The sequence below is a fragment of the Giraffa tippelskirchi genome, chromosome 2 (genome assembly GCF_054371585.1).
Source record: "Giraffa tippelskirchi isolate mGirTip1 chromosome 2, T2T-mGirTip1v1.2.pri, whole genome shotgun sequence".
Taxonomy (NCBI): domain Eukaryota; kingdom Metazoa; phylum Chordata; class Mammalia; order Artiodactyla; family Giraffidae; genus Giraffa; species Giraffa tippelskirchi.
In genome coordinates this window covers 9,835,086-9,856,910 of record NC_137276.1, presented here as the reverse complement: position 1 = coordinate 9,856,910, position 21,825 = coordinate 9,835,086, and the positions used below count along the sequence as shown (strand labels likewise).

General features: G+C 48.8%; 1 protein-coding gene across 21 annotated transcripts in view; it reads left to right on the top strand.

Moving 5' to 3' along the window:
* TACC2 (transforming acidic coiled-coil containing protein 2) overlaps positions 1-21,825 on the top strand; it is a 228,785-nt gene that overhangs the window by 164,188 nt on the left and 42,772 nt on the right. For all 21 annotated transcript variants that reach the window (XM_081534294.1, XM_081534239.1, XM_081534324.1 and 18 more), the window contains one exon: positions 17,316-17,452. In XM_081534294.1, the coding sequence (XP_081390420.1) occupies positions 17,316-17,452 (137 nt within the window). The remainder of the gene's footprint in view (positions 1-17,315; positions 17,453-21,825) is intronic.

Below are 21,825 nucleotides of genomic sequence, written 5' to 3'. Positions count from 1 at the left end.
AGCCTTAATACGCTCTTCGCTTCTCTGTGCTCATTCTCTTGGGTTTACATGCTATATTTCCCAGTCTGTGCCCAGAGTATTAATATATGCTATGACAGGATGAGATGGCTGGGTGGCATCATCCACTCAATGGCTATGCTGCTGCTGCTGCTGCTAAGTCGCTTCAGTCGTGTCCGACTCTGTGCGACTCCATAGATGGCAGCCACCAGGCTCCCCCGTCCCTGGGGTTCTCCAGGCAAGAACACTGGAGTGGGGTGCCATTTCCTTCTCCTATGCATGAAAGTGAAGAGTGAAAGTGAAGTTGCTCGGTCGTGTCCGACTTAGCGACCCCATGGACCGCAGCCTCCCAGGCTCCTCTGTCCATGGACATGAGTTTGAGCAAACTCCGGGAGATGCTGAAGGACAAGGAAGCCTGGAGTGCTACAGTCTATGGGGTTGACTTTGCTACAGTCACAGAGAGCCGGAGACGACTGAGTGACTGAACAACAACATACTATGACATGGCATGATATTTGTAATTTCCTGGGTGTTGGCCTTCTCCCACCTCTCCAAATGTGACCTCCCCTTCTAAACCTTGAGGCTTAAATGCTTACAGTGGTGGGTGGACTGGGCTAGAGATGTAGGGGTAAACGGGTACAGGCTTTCCTGGAGATGGCATGGATTGCCCAAATATCAGAGGCCCTGGGGAATATCTCCCCCATACCCAGATGTAACCTTTTATTGGTGAGAAAAGGAACCTGGGGATGCAAGTCTGTGAAATTGGAGCAGTCAAGTTGTAAGATAGAAGAGACCCACGTGACAGAGTGATGGCTGCACATGAGGAATTGGGGGCCAAGGTGCTGCAGGGAGCCCACATCTGCTGGGGAGGCCGATGCCACACACCCCAGCCGAGCACATGGGCGTCCGAGACACCAGGCTGGAGACCTCAGCCTTCCGCGGGGCTGGGGACATGACGGAGCAGCATTCCATGTCTTTGCGAGATCTCCACGTACCCCGTTGACAGTGTGTCCATGTGTTAGGAAGTGAGTCTTCATCTTCTCCTGTCGGGGACCTGGAAAATCTAAGGTGGAGAGCACTGGATACACCATGATAAGATGGGTGAGGGATTTCCCTGGTGGTCCAGTGGTTAAGACTCCACCCTCCCAACAGGGGGTGTGGGTTCCATACCTGGTCGGGGAGCTCAGATCCCACGTGCCTCATCGCCAAAATGCCAAAACACAGAACAGAAATAATATTGTAACAGATTCAATAAAGACTTTAAAATGATTCACATAAAAAAAAAGTCTTTAAAAAAAGATGGATGACTGGACCTCTGGGCATCCCATTAGACAAGCATCTATTACGGGCTCAGAGGGAAGCGTTTGTGCCCATGGAGTCCTTGTTCTGACTGACAAATACCCACCCCTTCTCGCTCTCCTTTTGGCTCATTCTGAGGCGTTGCTTCCAAGGCCTCAGTCAGTTTATTCGCTCAGTCGTGTCTGACTCTTTGCGACCCCGTGGACTGCAGCACACCAGGCTTCCCTGTGCATCACCAACTCCCGGAGTTTACTCAAACTCATGTCCATCGAGTCGATGATGCCATCCAGCCATCTAATCCTCTGTCGTCCCCTTCCCCTCCTGCCCTCCATCTTCCCCAGCATCAGGGTCTTTTCTAATGAGTCAGTTGGCCAAAGTATTGGAGCTTCAGCATCAGTCCTTCCAGTGAATATTCAGGACTTGATTTCCTGATTTCCAAGGCCTAGGGTGAAAATAGTGTCCAAGGGGGAAATTGAGGGTTTGTGGGGCCCCCGTCTTGAAATGGTGCTTAGGAAGTGTCTGATTATTTTTCCATATCCTAGTACTTTTCATTCTTTGGCCGAAATGCTCACTTTCCGTCCCTGCTGTCTTTGTTGTAAGATTTCTGTTTACTTGAGCTTAGCAGCTGTGGAATGAGGATTCGGTTGGTGGGTTTTCATCCCGGAGTGTGATCTCAGCTGACCAGTTCTCTCAGTGGTCCCACTGATCCTCATCACCCGAGCCAAGCCAATGAGACCCCCCTGGTGTTTTTTGAAGGGAGTACGGGTGTGGAAATGTCTAGAGTCAGAGCTTTTCCGTCTTAATTTTGGGCAAAGTGCATCATTTTCTCCATTCATGCTCCCCCCAGTTTTGTGAGCCAAGGCTTGAAGGAAATTCCTGATTCTTTCCTTTTCTTCTAACGCTTAATCCACTCATGTGTCCTGTGGCTTCATCCATCTGCATATCCTGAGACAAAGGAAAGAAGAGATAAGCCTCTAATTATTTAATTCATCTTACATTAAGATTTTTAGCTGAAACCAGAAGCACAGGACTGTTACATAGCAGGAACCTTGAGATAATGGAGAACTTTGAGACTTTGATGCAAAAGATTTGGGAAACAAAGCTCAAAGCTGGCCTTTAACATCTTTCCCTAAAGATCAGAGACGGAGGAGGCTGCAGCATGCTTGTAACTGATTGGGCTTGAAGGCAAGATGAACAGAAATAACCGGTGACTACGGTCAGATTTGTACCATGTTCTGGTCCTTTTATCATGAAATTGAGTTGTTTGTGGCAAGAAGGCCAGCCCTGAGAGTCTATTTTAACCCAATTGGCCTATTGTCACAAATCCCTTAACTTTGAGACAGTTTGCCTGTTTGATGAGGGAGATTGTGTTGTTCATTGGAGCTTTGTTATACATAATTGAAATCCGAGGTTACTTACCAGCCTTGTCATATTTAAACTAGTAATGACTCTGATATTTTTGTTATTATATCCACTGGTGTAAAAAATGATTCAGAGTCTCTCGAAGTCGAGCAAAACTCTTTCCTTGTATCAGTTGCGGTGCAATTAAAAAGACGGGTTTAACCAGAAGTTTTTGAAAGCATTCTCTGCTCCATCCCTGACAGCCAGCTCCTAACTTCCCATGGGCACCTGGGAAGCTCTGGCCATTGCCCACCACCATGGTCCTTGCTCCTCTGCTGGCCTGAGCCCTTTCTTGTCTGGATTCTACTGTCTCTTTGATGATCTGATCATCTCCCCCTCCCCTCACACTACTTCTGCCTCTGTTGGTTTCTCTAAACAACCACATGACCTTATTTTTTTTATACTTTTTATTTTGTATTGTAGCTTCCCAAGGGGGCGTGGTGGTAAAGAATCTGCCTGCAATGTAGGAGACTCGGGTTCGATCCCTACCTAGGTCAGGAAGATCCCCTGGAGAATTGGCTGCCCACTCCAGTATTCTTGGCTGGAGAATTCCATGGACAGAGGAGCCTGGCGGGCTACAGTCCATGAGGTCACAAGAGTTGGACACGACTGAGCGGCTAACATAGCTTATTTAACAATGTTGTGATAGTTTCAGGTGAACAGGGAAGGGACTCAGTCATCCAGATACATGTATGCATTCTCCCCCAAACCCCGCTCCCTGCCGCAGAAAGCTGAGTAGCGTCCACATGCGGTACAGTAGGTCCTTGTTGGTTATCCATTTTGAATATAGAAGTGTGGACATGTCCATCCCAAGCTTCCTAACTACCCCTTCTCACACTGACAGTCATATGTTCCTTCTCTTAGTCGATGAGTCTCTTCAGAATGACCTTTGAAAAATATAAATCAGGGACTTGCTTGGCTGTCCAGCAGTTGGGACTTCGCCCTCCAATGAAGGGGATTCAGGTTCCATCCCTGGTGTGAGAGCTAAGATCCCACATGCCTCGGGGCCCAAAACAGAACAGATTCAATAAAGACTTTAAGAATGAAAGTGAAAGTAGAAAAGTGTTAGTCGCTTGGTCGTGTCCGACTCTTTGCGACCCCGTGAACCGTTGCCTGCCAGGTTCCTCTGTCCGTGGGGATTCTCCAGGTAAAAATTCTGGAGTGGATTGCCATTTTCTGATCCAGAGGATCTTCCCGATCCAGGGATCAAACCCGGGTCTACTGCATTGCAGGCAGATTCTTTACCTTCTGAACCATGAGGGAAGCCTTTAAGAATGATCTACATCAACAACAACAACAAAAAACTTAAAACAAACAAACAAACATAAAAACATGAGTTGAGGTGAGCCCTTGCCCTGAATAGAACCCCGACCCGTGTCCAGCTTTTCTCCCACCCACCCACTGTGCTCAGATCTGGGGCCTTAGCCCCATTCCTTGCACTTGGCAAACTCCTCACCTCCGGGCACTTCATCTGGTGGTTCCCTCTGTCTGGAACCTTCTTTCCCCAGCTCTGTGGGGTCTGGCTCCTTCCTCCTTCTCCAAGTCTGTCTTTAAGAAGCCTTCCTTCCAGTGAACACAAGAGAGAGAAGCGCCAAGTGCAGCCCAGGGCCTGAAACAAACCAGGGTCAGCACGTCCTCTGTTTTGTTGATTCCAGTTCCTCTCCCAGTGGCTGTGAATTAATTCAGTAAATATTCGAGGGAAGTTTCTTGCTTCATTTTACAATTCCTTGCCCACAGCCATTTTAGCAGTGCTTGTCTGGGGGCGGGGGTTGGTGTTAGGTGTGTGGGAAGAGCAAGAAAATCACACTCTTTTCTCATCACTCTGTAAATTCAGAAATCACTGGTACAGCTGTTCCCTGACTGCTGCTGCTGCTGCTGCTGCTGCTGCTGCTAAGTCGCTTCAGTCGTGTCCGACTCTGTGCGACCCCATAGATGGCAGCCCACCAGGCTCCCCCATCCCTGGGATTCTCCAGGCAAGAACACTGGAGTGGGTTGCCATTTCCTTCTCCAGTGCATGAAAGGGAAAAGTGAAAGTGAAGTCGCTCAGTCGTGTCCGACTCTTAGCGACCCCATGGACTGTAGCCCACCAGGCTCCTCCATCCGTGGGATTTTCCAAGCAAGAGTACTGGAGTGGGGTGCCATTGCCTTCTCCACCCTGACTGCAGGGGGCTTTAAAGAAAAGAAGACTATGCTTAGTGTTTCTCTAACTTATTCTAATTCTCTGAATTATGTTTAGGTGATGGATTTAATGATCTTGGTTGTAGAATTTTAACACTTTCAGGACTGTCAAGGGTAAATGTCTTTTAACTTCCTGGCCTTGTGCGTGGCACTTTCCAGGTATAAACTCACTTCCCAAAGCCACCCCATGAGGCTGGTGGTACACCTCCTATTACCCGCTACTACCCACACTGCATAGACGAGGAGACAGAGGCCCCGGAGATGTTACGGAAACTGTCCTGAGTGTTTAACGGGTGGCAGAGCGGGAATTTTGGAACCAAATCTGTTGATCTCATTTTTTATACTTGGTGCATGTTCTGCTGTGTTTATTTACAAAATGATCAGAATCACAAATTCATATATTATACACGAAGAAAGTGCTTTCATTTAGATTTCATCAGTTCAGAATTTTTAATAAGTGGGTCAAAGACTGGATTGATGTCGCTGCATTATGTATGAGCGAAGAGGGCGTGACAATAAACTGAAACAGGCAGTGCCTCAAGGGAAAAGCACATTTTCAAGGCCTTGAACAATACTTATTCTCTGCAACTGGAATGCTGTTTACAAGCTGTTCTTTCTTCTTTTTATCGTGTAAAGAGATGGGAAAGAAAGGGACAAAAGGTTGAAGTCCTCCTCTCTCTTTATTGTACAGAAGCACTGTTTGCAGACAGGGGTAAAAAGTGAGCTTTTAAAACGTCGGTGAGCTTTTAAAACGTCGGACTTTTTACCTAAGTATTCTGGCCACTCCATGCTGAATCCAGGTTTGTGCATCTGTTTCTATGCACAGCATCATGACTGAGGCTCGTCAAGACCCACAGAGGACCACAAGTTATCATTCATTTCGCAGAGCTGGGGAAGAGATTTTCTGGAGAATACATCTTTCTGCCTAGCAGAAAGCGACTGTGGAACATATTTGTTCAGATAAATACAGCAAAACCCAAACGACTTCTGGAGGCATGTGCTCAGTTGTCAGAACCTCAGGGTCTCTACATGCCTCACTCAGGGTCACTGTTCTGATCCCCGAAAGAGGCCACTTTCCTGACCCCAGAGGTCTGGGTGCCCCGTGACTTCCCCTCGTCATTCCCTGTAGGTTCCCAGAACCTTAAGCTTAGACATCCACTGGTTGAATGAGGGAGGGGATTAAGGTGTGGCCAGAAGGAAGGGGTGAAGAAGGAAATGGCAACCCATCCCAGTCTTACTGCTTGAAAAATCCTACGGACAGAACATGGGATTGTAAGAGTCGGGCATGACTTAGCAACTAAACAGCAAATGAAAGGAAGGGGAGAGAGTGTGCGGAGGTAGGAGGCCCAGGCTAGCCTGGCTGGCCTCCCCCAGTGGCCGGTCACGGATCCAGATGCAGAAATCCCGTTTGATCTGTTACCTTGGAAGTGAGGCTGCTCTGGGAAACTGACAGCACCCAAATGTACCAGGGACTGATTTGCACGTGAGGAGCACAGCCTGTCGATGTCCAGGAGCCTCTAGGATGTGGAGGATGGTTCCTGGGTTAGGGTGAGAGGAGGACACGTGCTCGAGCCTTGGCTCGAGGCGTTGACAAGTCACTGAGCCTTGAGAGTGGGAAGAAGCGTGCTTCTTGAGAGTGGGAAGCTGATCCGACTCAGCTGCCCCGGGGTGCCCAGCACCTGAGAGGTGCTGCTGAAATTGTCATGGAGTGAAATCCACACGCCTGCCCTGTTGTGAGGATCACGTGACGGGGTGGATAAGGACATTCCGATGTGTTTATTGCATGGTGTTGGCTGAGATGAGCAGCCTGGGCCTCGGAGTCCCTGGTGGGGGGCATCCCCATCCTGGGACCCAGGTACCTGCCTGGAAAACCACCTTGTTACCAGAAGAATGCTTGTTGAGTGTGGAAGGTGAGCGTGGAAGGATGGGTGCTTGTTGCAGGCTGTGAGAGCACCTGGACTGTGGCCCCACGGCACCCCGAGGGTGGAGCTCCGGGGGGGGGGGCCTGTCCCCCCAGGTGGGCGTGTCCACCCTGAACTGTGTGGTGGGGGTGGGGTGGGCGTGGTGCTGCATTCTAGCTGCTGGTCTGCTTTCTCCAGGCTCCTTGTCGGCTCCTTCCTTTCTACCAGTGTCACCTGGACATAATCCAGCTAATCAGACCCCAGCTGCGTTCTATTCCTTGTGTCCTGGATCAGAATGAGATCTGGGAGAACAAGCCAAACAGATCTGGAAAGATCCCAGGTGTTCCCAGCAGCTTGGATGGGCTCCGCCCTGTTCAGGCCTTCATCTTCCTCTATACCCAGCCAAACGTGTCCTCCTGTTTGAACAGCTTTTTCTGAGTACAATCATGACACATACATGTTGCCTAGCCTTGAAAGTGGTTCAGTCGTGTCTGTCTCTTTGCAACCCCATGGGCTGTAGCCTGCCAGGCTCCACCATCCATGGGATTTTCCAGGCAAGAATACTGGAGTGGGTTGACATTTCCTTCTCCAGGGGATCTTCTCGACCCAGGGATTGAACCCGGGTCTGCTGCACTGCAGGCAGACTCTTTACCATCTGAGCCACCAGGGAAGCCCTGATGGATCAGTAGATAGGTATTAAATATACATATGTGTTTATGTGTATTTGTTTATGTTTATATCTAATTATTGTATCCAAATAAGCTCATACTGTATGTACATTCCTTAATCTGCTGTCTTTTTCTACTTATTATTTAGCTTGCAGTTTTCCTGACTGTACATGTAAACAGCATGTGGTTCTGAGGGAGGGTCTGTTGTTAATACTTGCCATAGTGGTTGACCAGACTTGACTGCTCCTTTTGAGTTTTTACATCCTCTCCTATTGTTTTTCTCTCTTTTTTTCACTTATTTTTTATAGATGTTATTTATCTGGTATTTTTAACAGCACCCTTTGTCTTCTAATTTGTTTTGATTCCAGAAACCAGATGATTGAATTGTCTTTGTTTGGGCTGCTGTAAAAATTACCATAGGCTCGTGGGCTTAAACAGCAAATGTTACAGTTCTGGAGCTGGAAAGTCCACGCTCAAGGCATGGACAGATTTGGTGTCTGGATGTCTTCTCACTGAGTCCTCACGTGGTAGAAGGGGCTGGGAGCTCTCTGGGGTCTTTAATAAGGGCACTAATCCCATTCCCGAGGATTCCACCGTCATGTCCTGATCGCCTCCTAAGGACCCCACCTCCTAATACCGTCACCTCGAGGATGAGGTTTCGATGGAATTTGGAGAGACATACACATTCAGTCCATAGCACCAACCTGTTAGAATAGTATATGAAAGAAAGCTAAGTATATTGTCAAACAAGACCGGAAGAGGTTTCTCTGAGTGCAGGAGCTTTAGTGCAAGCTCTGGGTCGTATGCCTTGGTTGAGCAGAGACGTTTTTCTATTTTCTCGGAAGCTAGCTGTCTCTTGGCCAGCTGAAGACACTGCCTGCATGTTGAGTGGCTTCTCACTAGGTAGGGTGTTCTGTAGTTCTTGCTAGAGAGAAGAGAAGGACTTTAAAATGACAGCCCGTCAGAAGCTCCTCCTTATGTCTTTTACAATCTTTTTTTTTTTTTTTTCTTTCACTAGCATCCATAAATGTCTTTGGAGAAGGGAATGGCAACCCACGCCAGCATTCTTGCCTGGAGAATTCCACAGACAGAGGAGCCTAGCGGGCTACAGTCTATGGGGTCACAGAGAGTCGGACTGAGCGACTTCCATCACCATAAATGTCTTATTTCCAGTTGGATTTTTTGAGAATCTGAGTTTACAGATGCCAATTTAGGTTACTCAAGCAACGAGTTAGGCTACAAAGATGGGATTTCAGGGCTATCAGTGTATGAAAGCAAGAACATAAAAGGGCTGCCTAAGTCCCTTCTCTCTCTATTTTTCCTAAGACTTGAGTCAGTCTGGCCTTTCTCCAGGAAGGCACAACACGATCCAGTTACAAATCTGTGGCATCAAAAGCCCAGAGCCCGTTCAGTGTTGATTCTTTACTACCTGCGGTGGGGCCTGAGGCCATTGAGAGTCCCTTCCCCTTTGCTAAGTACTTGGTGTCATTGCAGTTAAGTCAGTTTCAAAACTAATTGTGTTGTGTGTATGTGAGGGGTAGTGGGGTTCATTGGGCACCTGTGTACACAGCCATGTGTGCACAATGCCACAGCAAGCCTTCTTCCTGTCCCTGGCGAAGTGGGTTGTGTGCACCTCAAGGGAAGGGTGAAATCCAGCTTGGTGCAGCTCCGAGAGGGTCCACATTCTCCTAGATACACTTGTGTCTCCGGACCACCTGGCAGGACAGCCCTCCCACACTGTGTGTGGCCTCCAGGTTCTCTTTCATGCCTAACTCAGGAGCTCTGACCAGATGGGAGTCTTACTGCTGCTAAGTCGCTTCAGTCGTGTCCGACTCTGTGCGACCCCATAGACGGTAGCCCACCAGGCTCCCTCGTCCCTGGGATTCTCCAGGCAAGAACACTGGAGTGGGTTGCCATTTCCTTCTCCAATGCATGAAAGTGAAAAGTGAAAGTGAAGTCGCTCGGTCATGTCCGACCCTTAGCGACCCCATGGACTGCAGCCTACCAGGCTCCTCCGTCCATGGGATTCTCCAGGCAAGAACACTGGAGTGGGTTGCCATTTCCTTCTCTGGATGGGAGTCTTAACTAGCTAGCAAATCACATTTCCCAGAATTTCTAATGCTTGGAAGCCAAGGGCAGAACCAGAGCTGCAGGGATGTCCCTGCTGGTCCAGTGGCTAAGGATCCGAGCTCCCAGCGCAGGGGGCCCAGGTTTGATTCCTGGTCAGAGAACTCGATCCCACATGCTACAACTAAGACACAGTGCAGCCAAATAAATACATAAAGATTGAAAATAAAGAATCGGAGCTGCAGTAATAAGGTGGAGAGCAGTATCCTCACCGTTTTTATCCCCACTCACTGGGCAATAATCTTAAGGGCCTGGAAGGTCAAGTGACTTGTCTAAGCTCACATAGTTACAGCAAATGACACAGTTATAGTGTAGTGAGAGCTTGTGGATTGCATTCCATTCATTCCAACTTCTGATTTCTTTGGGGGACAGTCTGTCTCCCCCATTCCATTGAGTCTGGATTGTGCTAAGTCATGTCTGACTCTTTGCAACCCCATAGACTGTAGCCCACCAGACTCCTCTGTCCATGGGATTCTCCAGGCAAGAATACTGGAATGGGTTCCCATTTCCTTTCCAGGGGGTCTTATGAGTTGCTTATTTATTAGGGTTCCTCACGCTTTTCTGGGCTTCCCAGGTGGCTCAGTGGTAAAGAATCTGCCTACCAATACAGGAGATGCAAGTTCGATCCCTGGGTCAGGAAGATCCCCTGGAGGAGGAAATGTCAACCCACTCCAGTATTCTTGCCTGGATAATCCCATGGACGGAGGAGGAGCCTGGCGGGCTACAGTCGATGGGGTAGCAAGAGTCAGACACGACTTAGTGACCAAGCACTCAGCACTCACACCACACCCTCTTCTGCCTAAATGACGAGCATACGACCCAAGGTGGACCAATTGGATGCTTATCCCTGTCTCTTCAAATCTGACTCCTTGGCCACCATAGCCTTTTTATAAATTCCACTGTTGCTTTAGTTAGCGAGTCAGTTCCCATTTCTTACAACTTTAGTCAGTTCACAGCTGTCCATCACCAGGTCTGCGGGACTCCTCTGTCTCTGCGGATACTCTTCCCCTTTGTGATTGCATTTCCCTTGTCGGGGCTGCAGCCTGTCCCAGAGGCAGCCAGTATGTTGATACCCCTGGAAACCCTGCTGACATCTCTTCGTAACCACCAAGCGAAAGCTACTTGAATCTGAAAATGCATCTGCCTTATAACCCGACACATGCTAGGTACTGGGAATCTTAGGATGTGGGTGTCAGCATCAGTGGGACTTTCCCTAGAGTGTCAGGCTGGAAGATCCTAGCTGCCTGGCTAGGATGCCTGGGAGCTGTGTTCACGGGAGACAGCACCTGACTGCGGGCTCCTCGGTCACCTGACAGACCAAGAAGCACCTCAGCCTTTGACTGTGTTGACATCACAGTCTCCCTTTACTGATTTATTGAGGAGTCACGTTGCTGAGCAAAATCCTGTTTCTATATCCAGGATGGGGAAATGAAAGCAAAAGACGCTTTTCCGTCAGCCTGAAAAAATGACCAGTGTGGCCAAGTTGTTTTAAGCAGGAGGGAAGAGAGAGTGTGTGTGTGTGAGTGTATGTGTGCTTGCGCGTGCTCATTGGAGCAGAGAGAGATTTTCTTGACAAGGTTGTCACAGTGGAATATTCTGATGAATAGAATTTAGGGCACAGCAGTTTCTAAGATATCTGCTCACTCACAAACACATCAGATTCTTACATGAGATGCAGAGATGAATGAAATGGTCTGATGCACCAAGAGGCCGGGTTCCTTCCTGGAAGGTCTCCCTCTGTCTCTGCGACGGCAGATGGTCTTCTGGCTTGAAGGACGCGAGCCCTCCTCCTTGGCTGGGGCTTTGGGCCCATACTCTGCCTTTCCCTGGGTTTGTCTTCAAGGGGGAGGACTACCAGAAGGGGCGCTCACACTTCTTGCTCAGGTGGTCCCCCGGGGAGCTCAGAGGCTGGGGCTCGTGTCCTGGGAAGACCCCCCACCTCTCAAGTGTCTGCACTGTGTCCTTCCCCTCTTGGTGGGTGGTGGCAAGAACTTACAGCCCCCAGATCGCTTTCACGGTGAGAAGTGCAAACTGGAGTTCTGAGGACTTGCTCTAGAAATTGATCCACATGTAGAACCTCCCCCTGCCTTTCCTTTAGCCATCCTTAAGCTCAAACTGTATTTTGATAATCACTGTCTGATATCCTGTAAGTATAAGTAATTTTAGATTTCCGGAATAGGAGGGGCATTAATTATATTATATTAATTATATGAGTTATATTTAGAACTAAAGCTCTTATTTGGCAGCAGTTTCATGCAGGCAGGCCCAGTTCCATGGAAGACTTGCCAGGAATGGGCCTTGGGAAGCACTTCAGCTCTCCAGGCCTAAGTTTCCTCACCTGCATAAAAAGATGTGATAAGTGTATTGAAGTAGGAAATAGTCTCTAAATTTTCTTCCCGCTTTGAAGGTGAAAGATTCTATGTTCTCTGAAATTTATTCTTCCGAGCCCTTGAATGATCTCAAGTAAAGCTTAAGCAAAATGTGAAAGATTGAGGGCAGGAGGAGAAGGGGACAATGGAGGATAAGATGGTTGGATGGTATCATCTACTCGATGGGTGTGAGTTTGAGCCAACTCTGGGAGATGGTGAAGGACAGGGAAGCCTAGCGTGCTGCAGCCCATGGGGTTGCAAAAAGTTGGACACGACTGAGCGTGAACAACAATCCAGTTAATGATATGCTGGAAGATGGCGTTTATAGTTCTTCTTCATTAAAAGGTTCCAATATTTTATTTGTAGATACACATATTCACACATATATTTGTGTATATATGTATGCATGTGTATGCCATTCCCTTCTCCGGGGATCTTCCCAACCCAGGGATCGAACCTGGGTCTCCTACATTACAGGCAGATTCTTTACCATCTGAGCCACCAGGGAAGCCCAGTATTGTATTATACTAACTGTGTCTATATTATATAACTTTATTATATTATGTTACATTATTATTATGTGGGTGTTGATCTTATACTCTTTTACTATGTTGTTTACAGAAATAAAACGTAATATGTTTAAACCAAACCAAAACTGTGGATTAATAGGCCTCAGGGTTCTGCATTTTGCTGGCTGTCTTGCTTTGGGGACAGTTGCCATAAAGTACTCTCTTTTGCCTGGATTGGAGGGAAGTCTGGGGGAGAATGGATACATGTATATGTGTGGCTGAGTCCCTTTGCTGTTCACCTGAAACTATCACAACATTGTTAACCAGTTATACCCCAATACAAAGTAAAAGTTAATAAAGGCAACTCCCCTCCCCCCCAAAAGCCCCAAACAAACAAAGATAAAATACTCTGTTTTGATGCAAGGTGCCATCTATGAAGGGTCTGGGTTCCTCGTCGGGTGGAGGAGGTTTCCAGAGTGTGCTCGGTAGGTCTTTAGGTCCTATAGAGACTTTCCAAAATCTGAGAAAAATATTTGAGAAAATATTTTTAAACTTTACAAGCACACCAGGGAGCCGGGCAGACTCGGGTTTCAGCAGACAGCACAGTCTGTACGCCCGTAGTTATGCATTTCCATCTTCCCTTCTCTGTACACACACGCTGTGTGTATCTCATGCCACCAGCATATGGCCTTGTGTTGATAGATTAATTTGGTTTTGCCTGGTTAGGTAGCTCTCCTGTCCTGACCGCCTTATTAAAGAATGCCCTATGATCACAGGACAGGCTGTTCACAACAGGTGCTGTTTGTGGTTACTCATCAGGACTTCTCTTAATAATGTGCAACCAGGAGAGAAATAAACAGACCCATTGCTGCAGTTGGCATCCTCAACCTCCAGGGTCAAATTTTTTCAGTTCATAAAAATAGCATTAAGCTATTTTTTAATTAATGTTCTCAATGATGGGCTTCCCTGGTAGCTCAGCTGGTAAAGAGTCTGCCTGCAATGGGGGGGACCTGGGTTTGATCCCTGGGTTGGAAAGATCCCCTGGAGAAGGGAAAGGAAAGGCTATAGACTTTATAAGAATATATCATACAGTGACCTTATAAAGTGAGTGAAATGCTACTTTTCTCTGTGCATAGGAAATTCACATAAGATGCATTTAGAAAAATAGTTTTGTTGCTGGAAAGGTTTAGAAGCCACTGATGTAGTAGTAAGACAGCACAGATTTTAGAGGCAGATAGTTCTAGATTTGAGCCCTGCACTTCCCTAGTTTACTAACTAGGTGGCCTTGGGCTAAGCAGTGTGCCTCTCTAAGCCATAGTTGTGTCATCTGCAAAACGGGCCTGCTCTCCAGTAGCGGGATATTTTTGTAGATTATAGAGAAATGTGCAAATGGCCTAGTCCAGTGCTTGACATGTAACAAAAAAGTTCAACATATGAGAGCTATTAGAATGCTCTTTATGCTGGGAATTAAAGTCATTATATTTCATGCCCAGCCATTAAGAGGTACACCTTTACACTATGGAAGTGCATATACTTTATTATATTTGCATTCATTTACATATTTACTTATGGAGAACCTAGCATTTGCATATCCTGGTAAATACATTTCTCTGTAATTTAGAGTCATTTTAGCAGACTGTAATGGCACATTTGGAGAAGGCAATGGCACCCCACTCCAGTACTCTTGCCTGGAAAATCCCATGGATGGAGGAGCCTGGTAGGGTGCAGTCCATAGGGTCTTGAAGAGTCAGACACGACTGAGTGACTTCACTTTCACTTTTCACTTTCATGCATTGGAGAAGGAAATGGCAACCCACTCCAGTGTTCTTGCCTGGAGAATCCCAGGGACGGCGGAGCCTGGTGGGCTGCCATCTGTGGGGTCGCACAGAGTCGGACACGACTGAAGCGACTTAGCAGCAGCAGCAATGGCACATTTCTCTTTCTGACACAGCTTCTTGGCAAATTAAATTACTTGCTTTTTCATTTTAAAAACGTGTGGTGCCTTTGCAGAACAATTTCCTGTACTTTCAGTTCTTCTTGTAGGAAAAAATAATTGCGCAGCCAAGGAGAGCTGCTTTCATGCATCGGAACTCTGGAATGCTGCTTTATGTTTATGTCCAGGCTCTTTGTGGGTAGACTGCAGAAATCCCTGCTCTTGGGAATGTTTCTGAGCCCCCCTCCCCGAGAAACCGAATAGGGAGAAAAGAGCTAATTAAAAAAGCTGCCATCCGCCTCCTCTAATTAACTTGCTCTCCACTCCTGGGAGAGGGTGTGAAAATATGAAAACAGCGCGCAGGCGGTGCTGAAAGTGAATGCCGTTCTAGGGGTCCCTGGTAGCCTCTGGTGTTTTGATGCAGAAAAGGTTCATAGTAAACAAGGCGAGGAGCCTCACAAGGGGACTGGTGTACCCTTGCCCTCCCCAGACACTGCTTCCCACACGGGGCCCTGGTGAATAGTGGTCCCCTCTGAGCAGGTGTGCACGCTGGGCAGCTGCAAGCTGGGGAGACCTCATTGGAATTCAGCAGCTTCAATCCATGAGCGTCCGGCCCTCCCTGTCGCTTGCTTATGCTGCTGGGAAAGATCAGGGGCCCTTTGTGCTCTCAAGCCACACGTCGCCGGAGCCTGGGGATGCAGAAGCCACGGAAAGAGCTCCCTCTGCATCTCTGCTGGGCACTGGGGGAGCTCAGAGCATTCCTGGCTGGTGGTGCGGCTGTTCCTCATGACATCTTAAAGAGATTCAGAACCCAGATGTATCAGCAAAGGAATTAGGGGTGGAAGTTTGGGGACAGAAGCTGTTCTTCAGCGGAAATGGCTTTTGCCTCCTGGTGGACATGGCCCCCGGTGGAATGGGCCCGGTGGATGTGGACAACGGTAACCGGCAGTGGGGATTCCAGTCTGCGGGTCCTTCACGGAAACCCAGGAAAGAGGCAAGTTGTCTGCGTGCGTCTCTGCAACATTGCTCCCGATGCGTGCAAAGCTGGGGGCCAGGTCTACACCGAGCCCACCAGGCAGATCCAAACTACTGTTCCTCTTTGATGCTTGGTTGCATGACTTCCTTGTGTTTTTCATGCCAGTAAAAAGATTCTGCAGAAGTTCAGCTACCTAGATCTGTGTTTGTCCAGGCATGGATCTGCAGTTCCCCCACTAGACAAAAGCTAAGTCTTTTAATATTAATGTGTGTTTGTAAAAGTGTGTATGGTCCCTGTTGCATTTGTATAAATTAAGTCTTGTGAAATTTGATAGTAAACAGGCTCATTGGATTCCGTCGAATGCAGCTCTGATGTTTCTCTTCACCTCTTTGTGTCCCTGGAGGGCTCTGTGGCTGGTTGCGGGAGCCAGGGTCCTTGGAAGGATGGGAGTGGGGGATCTTTGGCTCCGATAAAGTGAGTCTCTGACACCCAAGTTGTAAAAACATCGATGGAGATTTTCTGAAGGAGACTCACCAGATGGCTCTTTTTCTCCTGTCCTGGCTGACTGCGGAGGGATTGGTTGGTCGTGGTGCTCTCTGTTGGCTGGCAGACAGTCTTTAGAAGATGCTGACTTCTGCAGAGGACACTGGTCCTTTGCTCCTTGTGGATGTTCAGCTCTATGAGCGTTTCAGCTTCCTTACGTACCTGATGCATTGCTCTCTGATTGTATATCTTCTGCCAAATTGCCTGCTGGGTCACTTGTGCCAGCAGCAATCCTAAGTATCCACCATCTTGATAATTACCTTCCTTGTTGCAAATAAATAAATGGCATTTTGGTCTACTTAAAATATCCTGAGGCGGAAGTGAGCCCAGGTGATGCTGCTGATCCTCAAAGTGAGGTGAAGCCAGGACCACGGACCACTCCACGTCCTGAGCCCGTGAGGAGCTGCCCTCCAGCCTGAGGACACATGCCTGGCTCAGTGATTTGGGGATGCCTCATCCTTTCTGGCTCGAAATTGCATCCCTAGTGGAAGCAGGGTGATGAGAAGGGCTGGCTGCCCTTGATTTTCTCGAGCCAGGATAAGGCTTTTTTAGCTTTGTGAGCACCTTCCCCTTGTTACAGGGTGGCGTAGCGGGCATTCCTCTGGGTGGGGTTTTGGTTCCTTTCTCTGGGTGAAGAATCTTCCTTGAGAGCAGACATCACTGCAGACCAGCAAGGGCGATTTTCACACTGCTAGTATCAGCAGGCTCTGCTTTGAGCTTTAGTCTGACACATCCTCCACTGACTTGCCAGCTTTCATGCCTTCCTTCATTGACTTAACAGATGTTTATTCACTGCCTCCTGGTTTGGACTCGGGATGCAGTGATGAAAAAACACAGAACAAAAAAGGCTGCCCCCTTGGCCTTTTCAGCTCAGTAGAGGAGAAAGATAATGAACATGATTAGAAAGTGAATACATCTATAATAACAAGTTATGTGATGCTCTGGGGAAGGAAGGCAGTGGGAGAGAGTGCTGGGGTGAGGGGAAGAGGCTGAATGAGATTCTGCTTCTTGGGGTGAGGGTCCTTTGAATGTGTTGGAACCACAGCATCTCCAAGTGTCCCTGGGAATGCTTCCCTATCAGTTTGACTGAATTGATGCCAAGTAACACGTGCCAAAGTTGATCAAAGGATTCTACTGTTGTATTTGCCACTGAGGTCAGAAATGTGTATTTCGAGTAGAGCTGAGTTCAAAGACTCCATCATTTGGGCCCAAAGCTGGTGATAATGAGATTCACTCCTGGGAAGCACGCTGCTTCGAGGCTGGCCCCGGACCATTTAATTGGGCCGCGGGCCTGGTTGCGGTGGTCCCAGGAGGGGTCGTTAGGCCGTGCACTGCTCCTCAGCACTGGTGCCTCAGAGCAAATACAGCCCTGGCCCCTGTCTAACCTGTGCTTCTCCCTGTCTCTCTCCATCAGGAGTTCTGACTCTGAAGAAGCATTTGAGACTCCGGAGTCCACGACCCCCGTCAAAGCTCCACCAGCCCCACCCCCTCCACCCCCCGAAGTCATTGCAGAACCTGAGGTCAGCGTGCAGTCTCCCCCGGAAGAACCAGGTAACCAAGGGTCCGGCGCCCCTGGGGCGGCGTGGGAGCAGCCCTACCGCTGAGCCCCAGGGACATTCACAGCAGCTTCTCTGGGGCTAGAGGGGGGCACCCACCCCCGGGAGCTGTCGCTGGAGCTCTTTAGGTCATCCCCAGCCTCTGGGCCTCTCAGCACTGGGCTTTGTTTTATGTGGTGAAAACTAAGGGTGCAGGAATACGGTGGGTTATTTTGTTCTTGCTTTGCAGAAGTTTAGAGGTGGCCTCTGAAGAAATAGTGCATTTAACTCTGGGTGCCTTTCGGCCAGCCCCCAGAGTTGGGTTTGTATGGGGCAGTGGGGTCTTGGAATTTTCTGGTGCAATCTTGGATTCTAATATCCGGCCCCTGGCTCCCATAAGAGCACTGGTTCTGGTCACCCATGTGACCTGCATTTTTATTAAAGGACACAGGTGAGAGGAGAAGGGGAAGACAGAGGATGAGATGGTTGGATGACATTACCAATTCAATGGATATGAGTTAGAGCAAACTCTGGGAGACGGTGAGGGACAGGGAAGCCTGGTGTGCTGGAGTCCATGGGGTCGCAAAGAGTTGGACACAACTGAGTGACTGAACAACAAAATCCCACGTGGGCTTGGGGATGATAATTAGTAAATGGGCAAGAAGAGAAAGTGATGAGCAGTTGAATCTGTGCAGGGGTGACTCCTTTATTCCTCATTACCTTCAAACTATCCAGATTTCCTATCACTTCCCCACATCCTTTCTCCCCTAGTGTGACTTAAAGACCTTTATGTACCTTTCAGATGCAGTGATTACTGGGGGTGGGCGATGGGGGAGGACAGGACAGATCTCGGGCCCCAGCCTCCAACCTGCCAGACTGCTGGCATCTGTGTGCGTCCTCCAGTGACACCAGCAGGGGTGGGACCGTGTCGGGCATCAGAGTTTAACATGAGGCCTGGAAAGAGATGGAGATTGCCAGAAATGACCCCATGAGCTGGTTGGGGGCCAGGTGGTCCCAGAAATGTCCACGCAGGCTGGTCAAGGGACCACATGGTCTCAGAAATGGCCCCCCTAGGCCAGTTTGGGGGCCAGGTGGTACTGTCGCCAGAGCTGGAGAGCCTCCTCTGGACCCTGAACTTCAGAGGCCCCCACTCTGGCCTTCCTTGGCCGTAGCCCTGGCAGTGAGATAAGTCTGTAGAGCTGAAATCCCCCGGACCATGTTCTGGATACCTGGGAGCAGCCGCTTCCTAGGCCTACCCAGTCCCCTTCTTCTGTCTCGTCTTCCCAAAGCTCACTGTGCCCATGTTTACACCCTTTAGCTGAGAAGGAACCAAGGCTGGGGCTGGGACATACAAGTGGGTGTCCACACACCTGTGCTTGGAGGCTGCCCCAGGTGAGGGATTGAGGCTGGGGAATGGAGCAGGGGCCCAGCGTCCATTCGTGCTCCTGCCCTAGCCAGGAGCCGGGTGAAGGGCAAAATAAAAAGCCATTTTGACCTTGATGTTGGTCTTAGAAAGAAATGGGTGGAATCCATTTCACCCGCTCTGGCTTCAGCCTGGCTGTTGATTAAAGGCAGACACTCCTGGGGCTTTGTTCCTAAGCACATATGCTCCCTGGTGCTGGGGGGAGAGGAAGAGACACTTTGCTAGTATCTGATGAATGCAATTTTCAGTCTCCCCTTTCTGACAGCTATCAGTTAGTAGTACCTGATGCTGTGCCATTAGTCTAGGTGCTAAGCTCTAAGAGGGTGATGATTGAAATTTATTTGATTTTAAGGTGGGGAAGAAGCAGGAAGGGCTGCTTATAGTTTTCAGAGAGTCATTTGCACCCCTGTGTTCTCTCTTGCATGTAATAAAGTATGTAAAAATTCCATTTCCTACAGTATCATAGAAATTTCACCCTGAGGTTTTGGTGGAAAGCAGCTGAATGACAAATACATTTTAATCCTTACATCAAACATCCAATTAAGAATAAGTGATCCTTTTTTATGGGTGTAATAAGTTCATACTCTGCATGTGTGGGATACCTTAGAAAGGTTGTTAGAAAGAGAACAAATGCCTAAGACAAAGTGTGGTCCATCCTCGAGCGTCACACGGCGTCCCAAGGGTGGTCACTGCTGCCAGCATGCGTGTGTCCTCTGGGGTTTCCAGTTTTTCATGTCCTGATCACTTCTGGGGATGGTTTGCACCCTTGTTCTTTTCTTCAGTCTGTCTTTGTTCCTTCTGCCTGCTTCTTTTTTCAATAAAGCAATGAACAATCTCCATTCTAACATACACACACACACTCAAGCACAATACCCGCCCCTGGCTTAGATGGCAGTTTCTGGAAGAGTGAATATTATGGAGGATTAAGAGAGACCCTCCACCAGAAAGAGTTGGAGCCATGAATGGCCATGAGTCACAGTCCCGCAGAACTTTTGATTACACTGGTTGGAGTCCCACTTTATGCTTCTCCTCCTTGGGAAACTACAGTGAGGCTAAATGTGGATTATACAGTGACGACTCTGAAGGTTGGAGTTGTGTCTGCCTAAAGCCCCCTGTCTTGGGCTGCACAGAAGTCCATTTGATTTGCCGCATTCATTTGAAAGATCTGCTTATCCCTTCTGTGGACATCATGGGACATTACCCAGAGTGGGGAGGAGGCTGTGCATGCCTGTGGAGGAGAAGAAAGCATCCTTCTGGAAACTGCAGGAGAGAAAGGGCAAGAGGGGAACATCTGTTGTTTGGTTTGCCTCTGCGAAGTGCCTGGGGTGTTGCTAAAGGTACCAAGAGAACCTCAGGAAATAATAGACGAGACCTTTGGCTGTGAACAAGGACATGATTTTTCCTCCTGGAGACTTACATTTTGCAAAGTAATCCATCACTTTATTTTGGGCTTTGCATGATTGTGCGCCATAGGACAGGAGGGTGGCTGAGACCCTGGTGGCCACCTTGCGTCTGCCACTCTTCTGGGCTGTGCCGGGATGTGGCTTACCTGAGTCCAGTTTTCTAATCTGTAAAATGAACAGAGTGACCTGTGAGTCCTCTGAGATCCTTTCCATTCTGACTTCTCATGCTTCTGTGATCAGGACGCTTGGTTGCTGTAGGGTGGCCCCATTATTAGAACTCAGGACTGGCCACCAAAGGACGTAATGAAATGTCCCGTAATTAAACAATAGCTCCATTTAGTGTCTGCCCTGTACCAGACCTGTGCTAAGTTATTTGCATGTTTCATCCCAGCTCGGATGAGGGAAGGATCCCCAGGGCTCCTAGCATCTATGTGTGGGGCATCTCATCACCTGCTTCCCAGTGCAGTGTGGGAATAAACCCTATAAACCGTAGCCCACTGGTTCTTCTGTCCATGGGATTCTCCAGGCAAGAATACTGGTGTGGGTTGCCATTTCTTCCTCCTGGGGATCTTCCCAACCCAGGGATCGAACCCACATCTTCTGGGGCTCCTGCGTTGCAGACAGATCTTTACCCCTGAGCCACCAGGGAAGCCCTTATTAATTACAATCGATTGTTAATCATACACTTGGAGGATGTAGAGCTGGGCTCCCTCTGTATGAGACCACTTCCCTTTTGATATATTGGATGAAGCTACGCGTCTGAGGGCAGGGGTGCCTTGTGTTAGCACCTTTGTGCCCCTGGGCCCGTGGATTCCTGCCCAGGGTGAGCTCACAGGGGATGGAGGGAGGGGAGAAAGCACAGCACGGCTGACAGAGCTGCTCCAGTTAGAAGCGGTCAGCGAGGCTAAGGGATATGGCCTCTGAAGACAGTCAGGGGACAGAAGGAGACATCAGGGGGTGAGTTCATATTGAGCAAAAGTCACATGCGATACAGACAGAAGATGCCCATCAGCAAGTCAAGGAGGACTGGGGACATCCTGACCTTGGACTCCCGGCCTCCAGATCTCTTCATTCAGCCTGTGGATTTGTTCCAGTGGCCTGAGCTGGACTGCTGCAGCTGGGAACCTCCTAGTGAGCCTTTGAGCATCGTGAACCAAGGATGCTGACTTTGTCCTCAGACTGAGCCAGAATCTGGAGCCAGGGCAAGCGTTGTCCAGGTCTGCCCTGGTGGGGTGGATCCCTCTGGGATCCCGACCTTCCTTACCTCTGTGTCCACAGCATGCCTCCCAGTGGCTGAAGTATAGGAGGCACCCAGATTATTTGATGTATAGGAATACGTGTGTGTGTGCTCATGTCTGACTCTGTCCAACCCCATGGACTGTAGCCTGCCAGGCTCCTCCGTCCATGGGATTTCCCAGGCAAGGATACTGGAGTGGGTTGCCATTTTCTTCTCCAGGGGACCTTCCCAACCCAAGAATCAAACCTGCATCTCCTGCATTGACAGGAGGATTTTTTACCGGTGAGCCACAAGGGAAGCCCCAATATGTAGAAATGAATGAATAC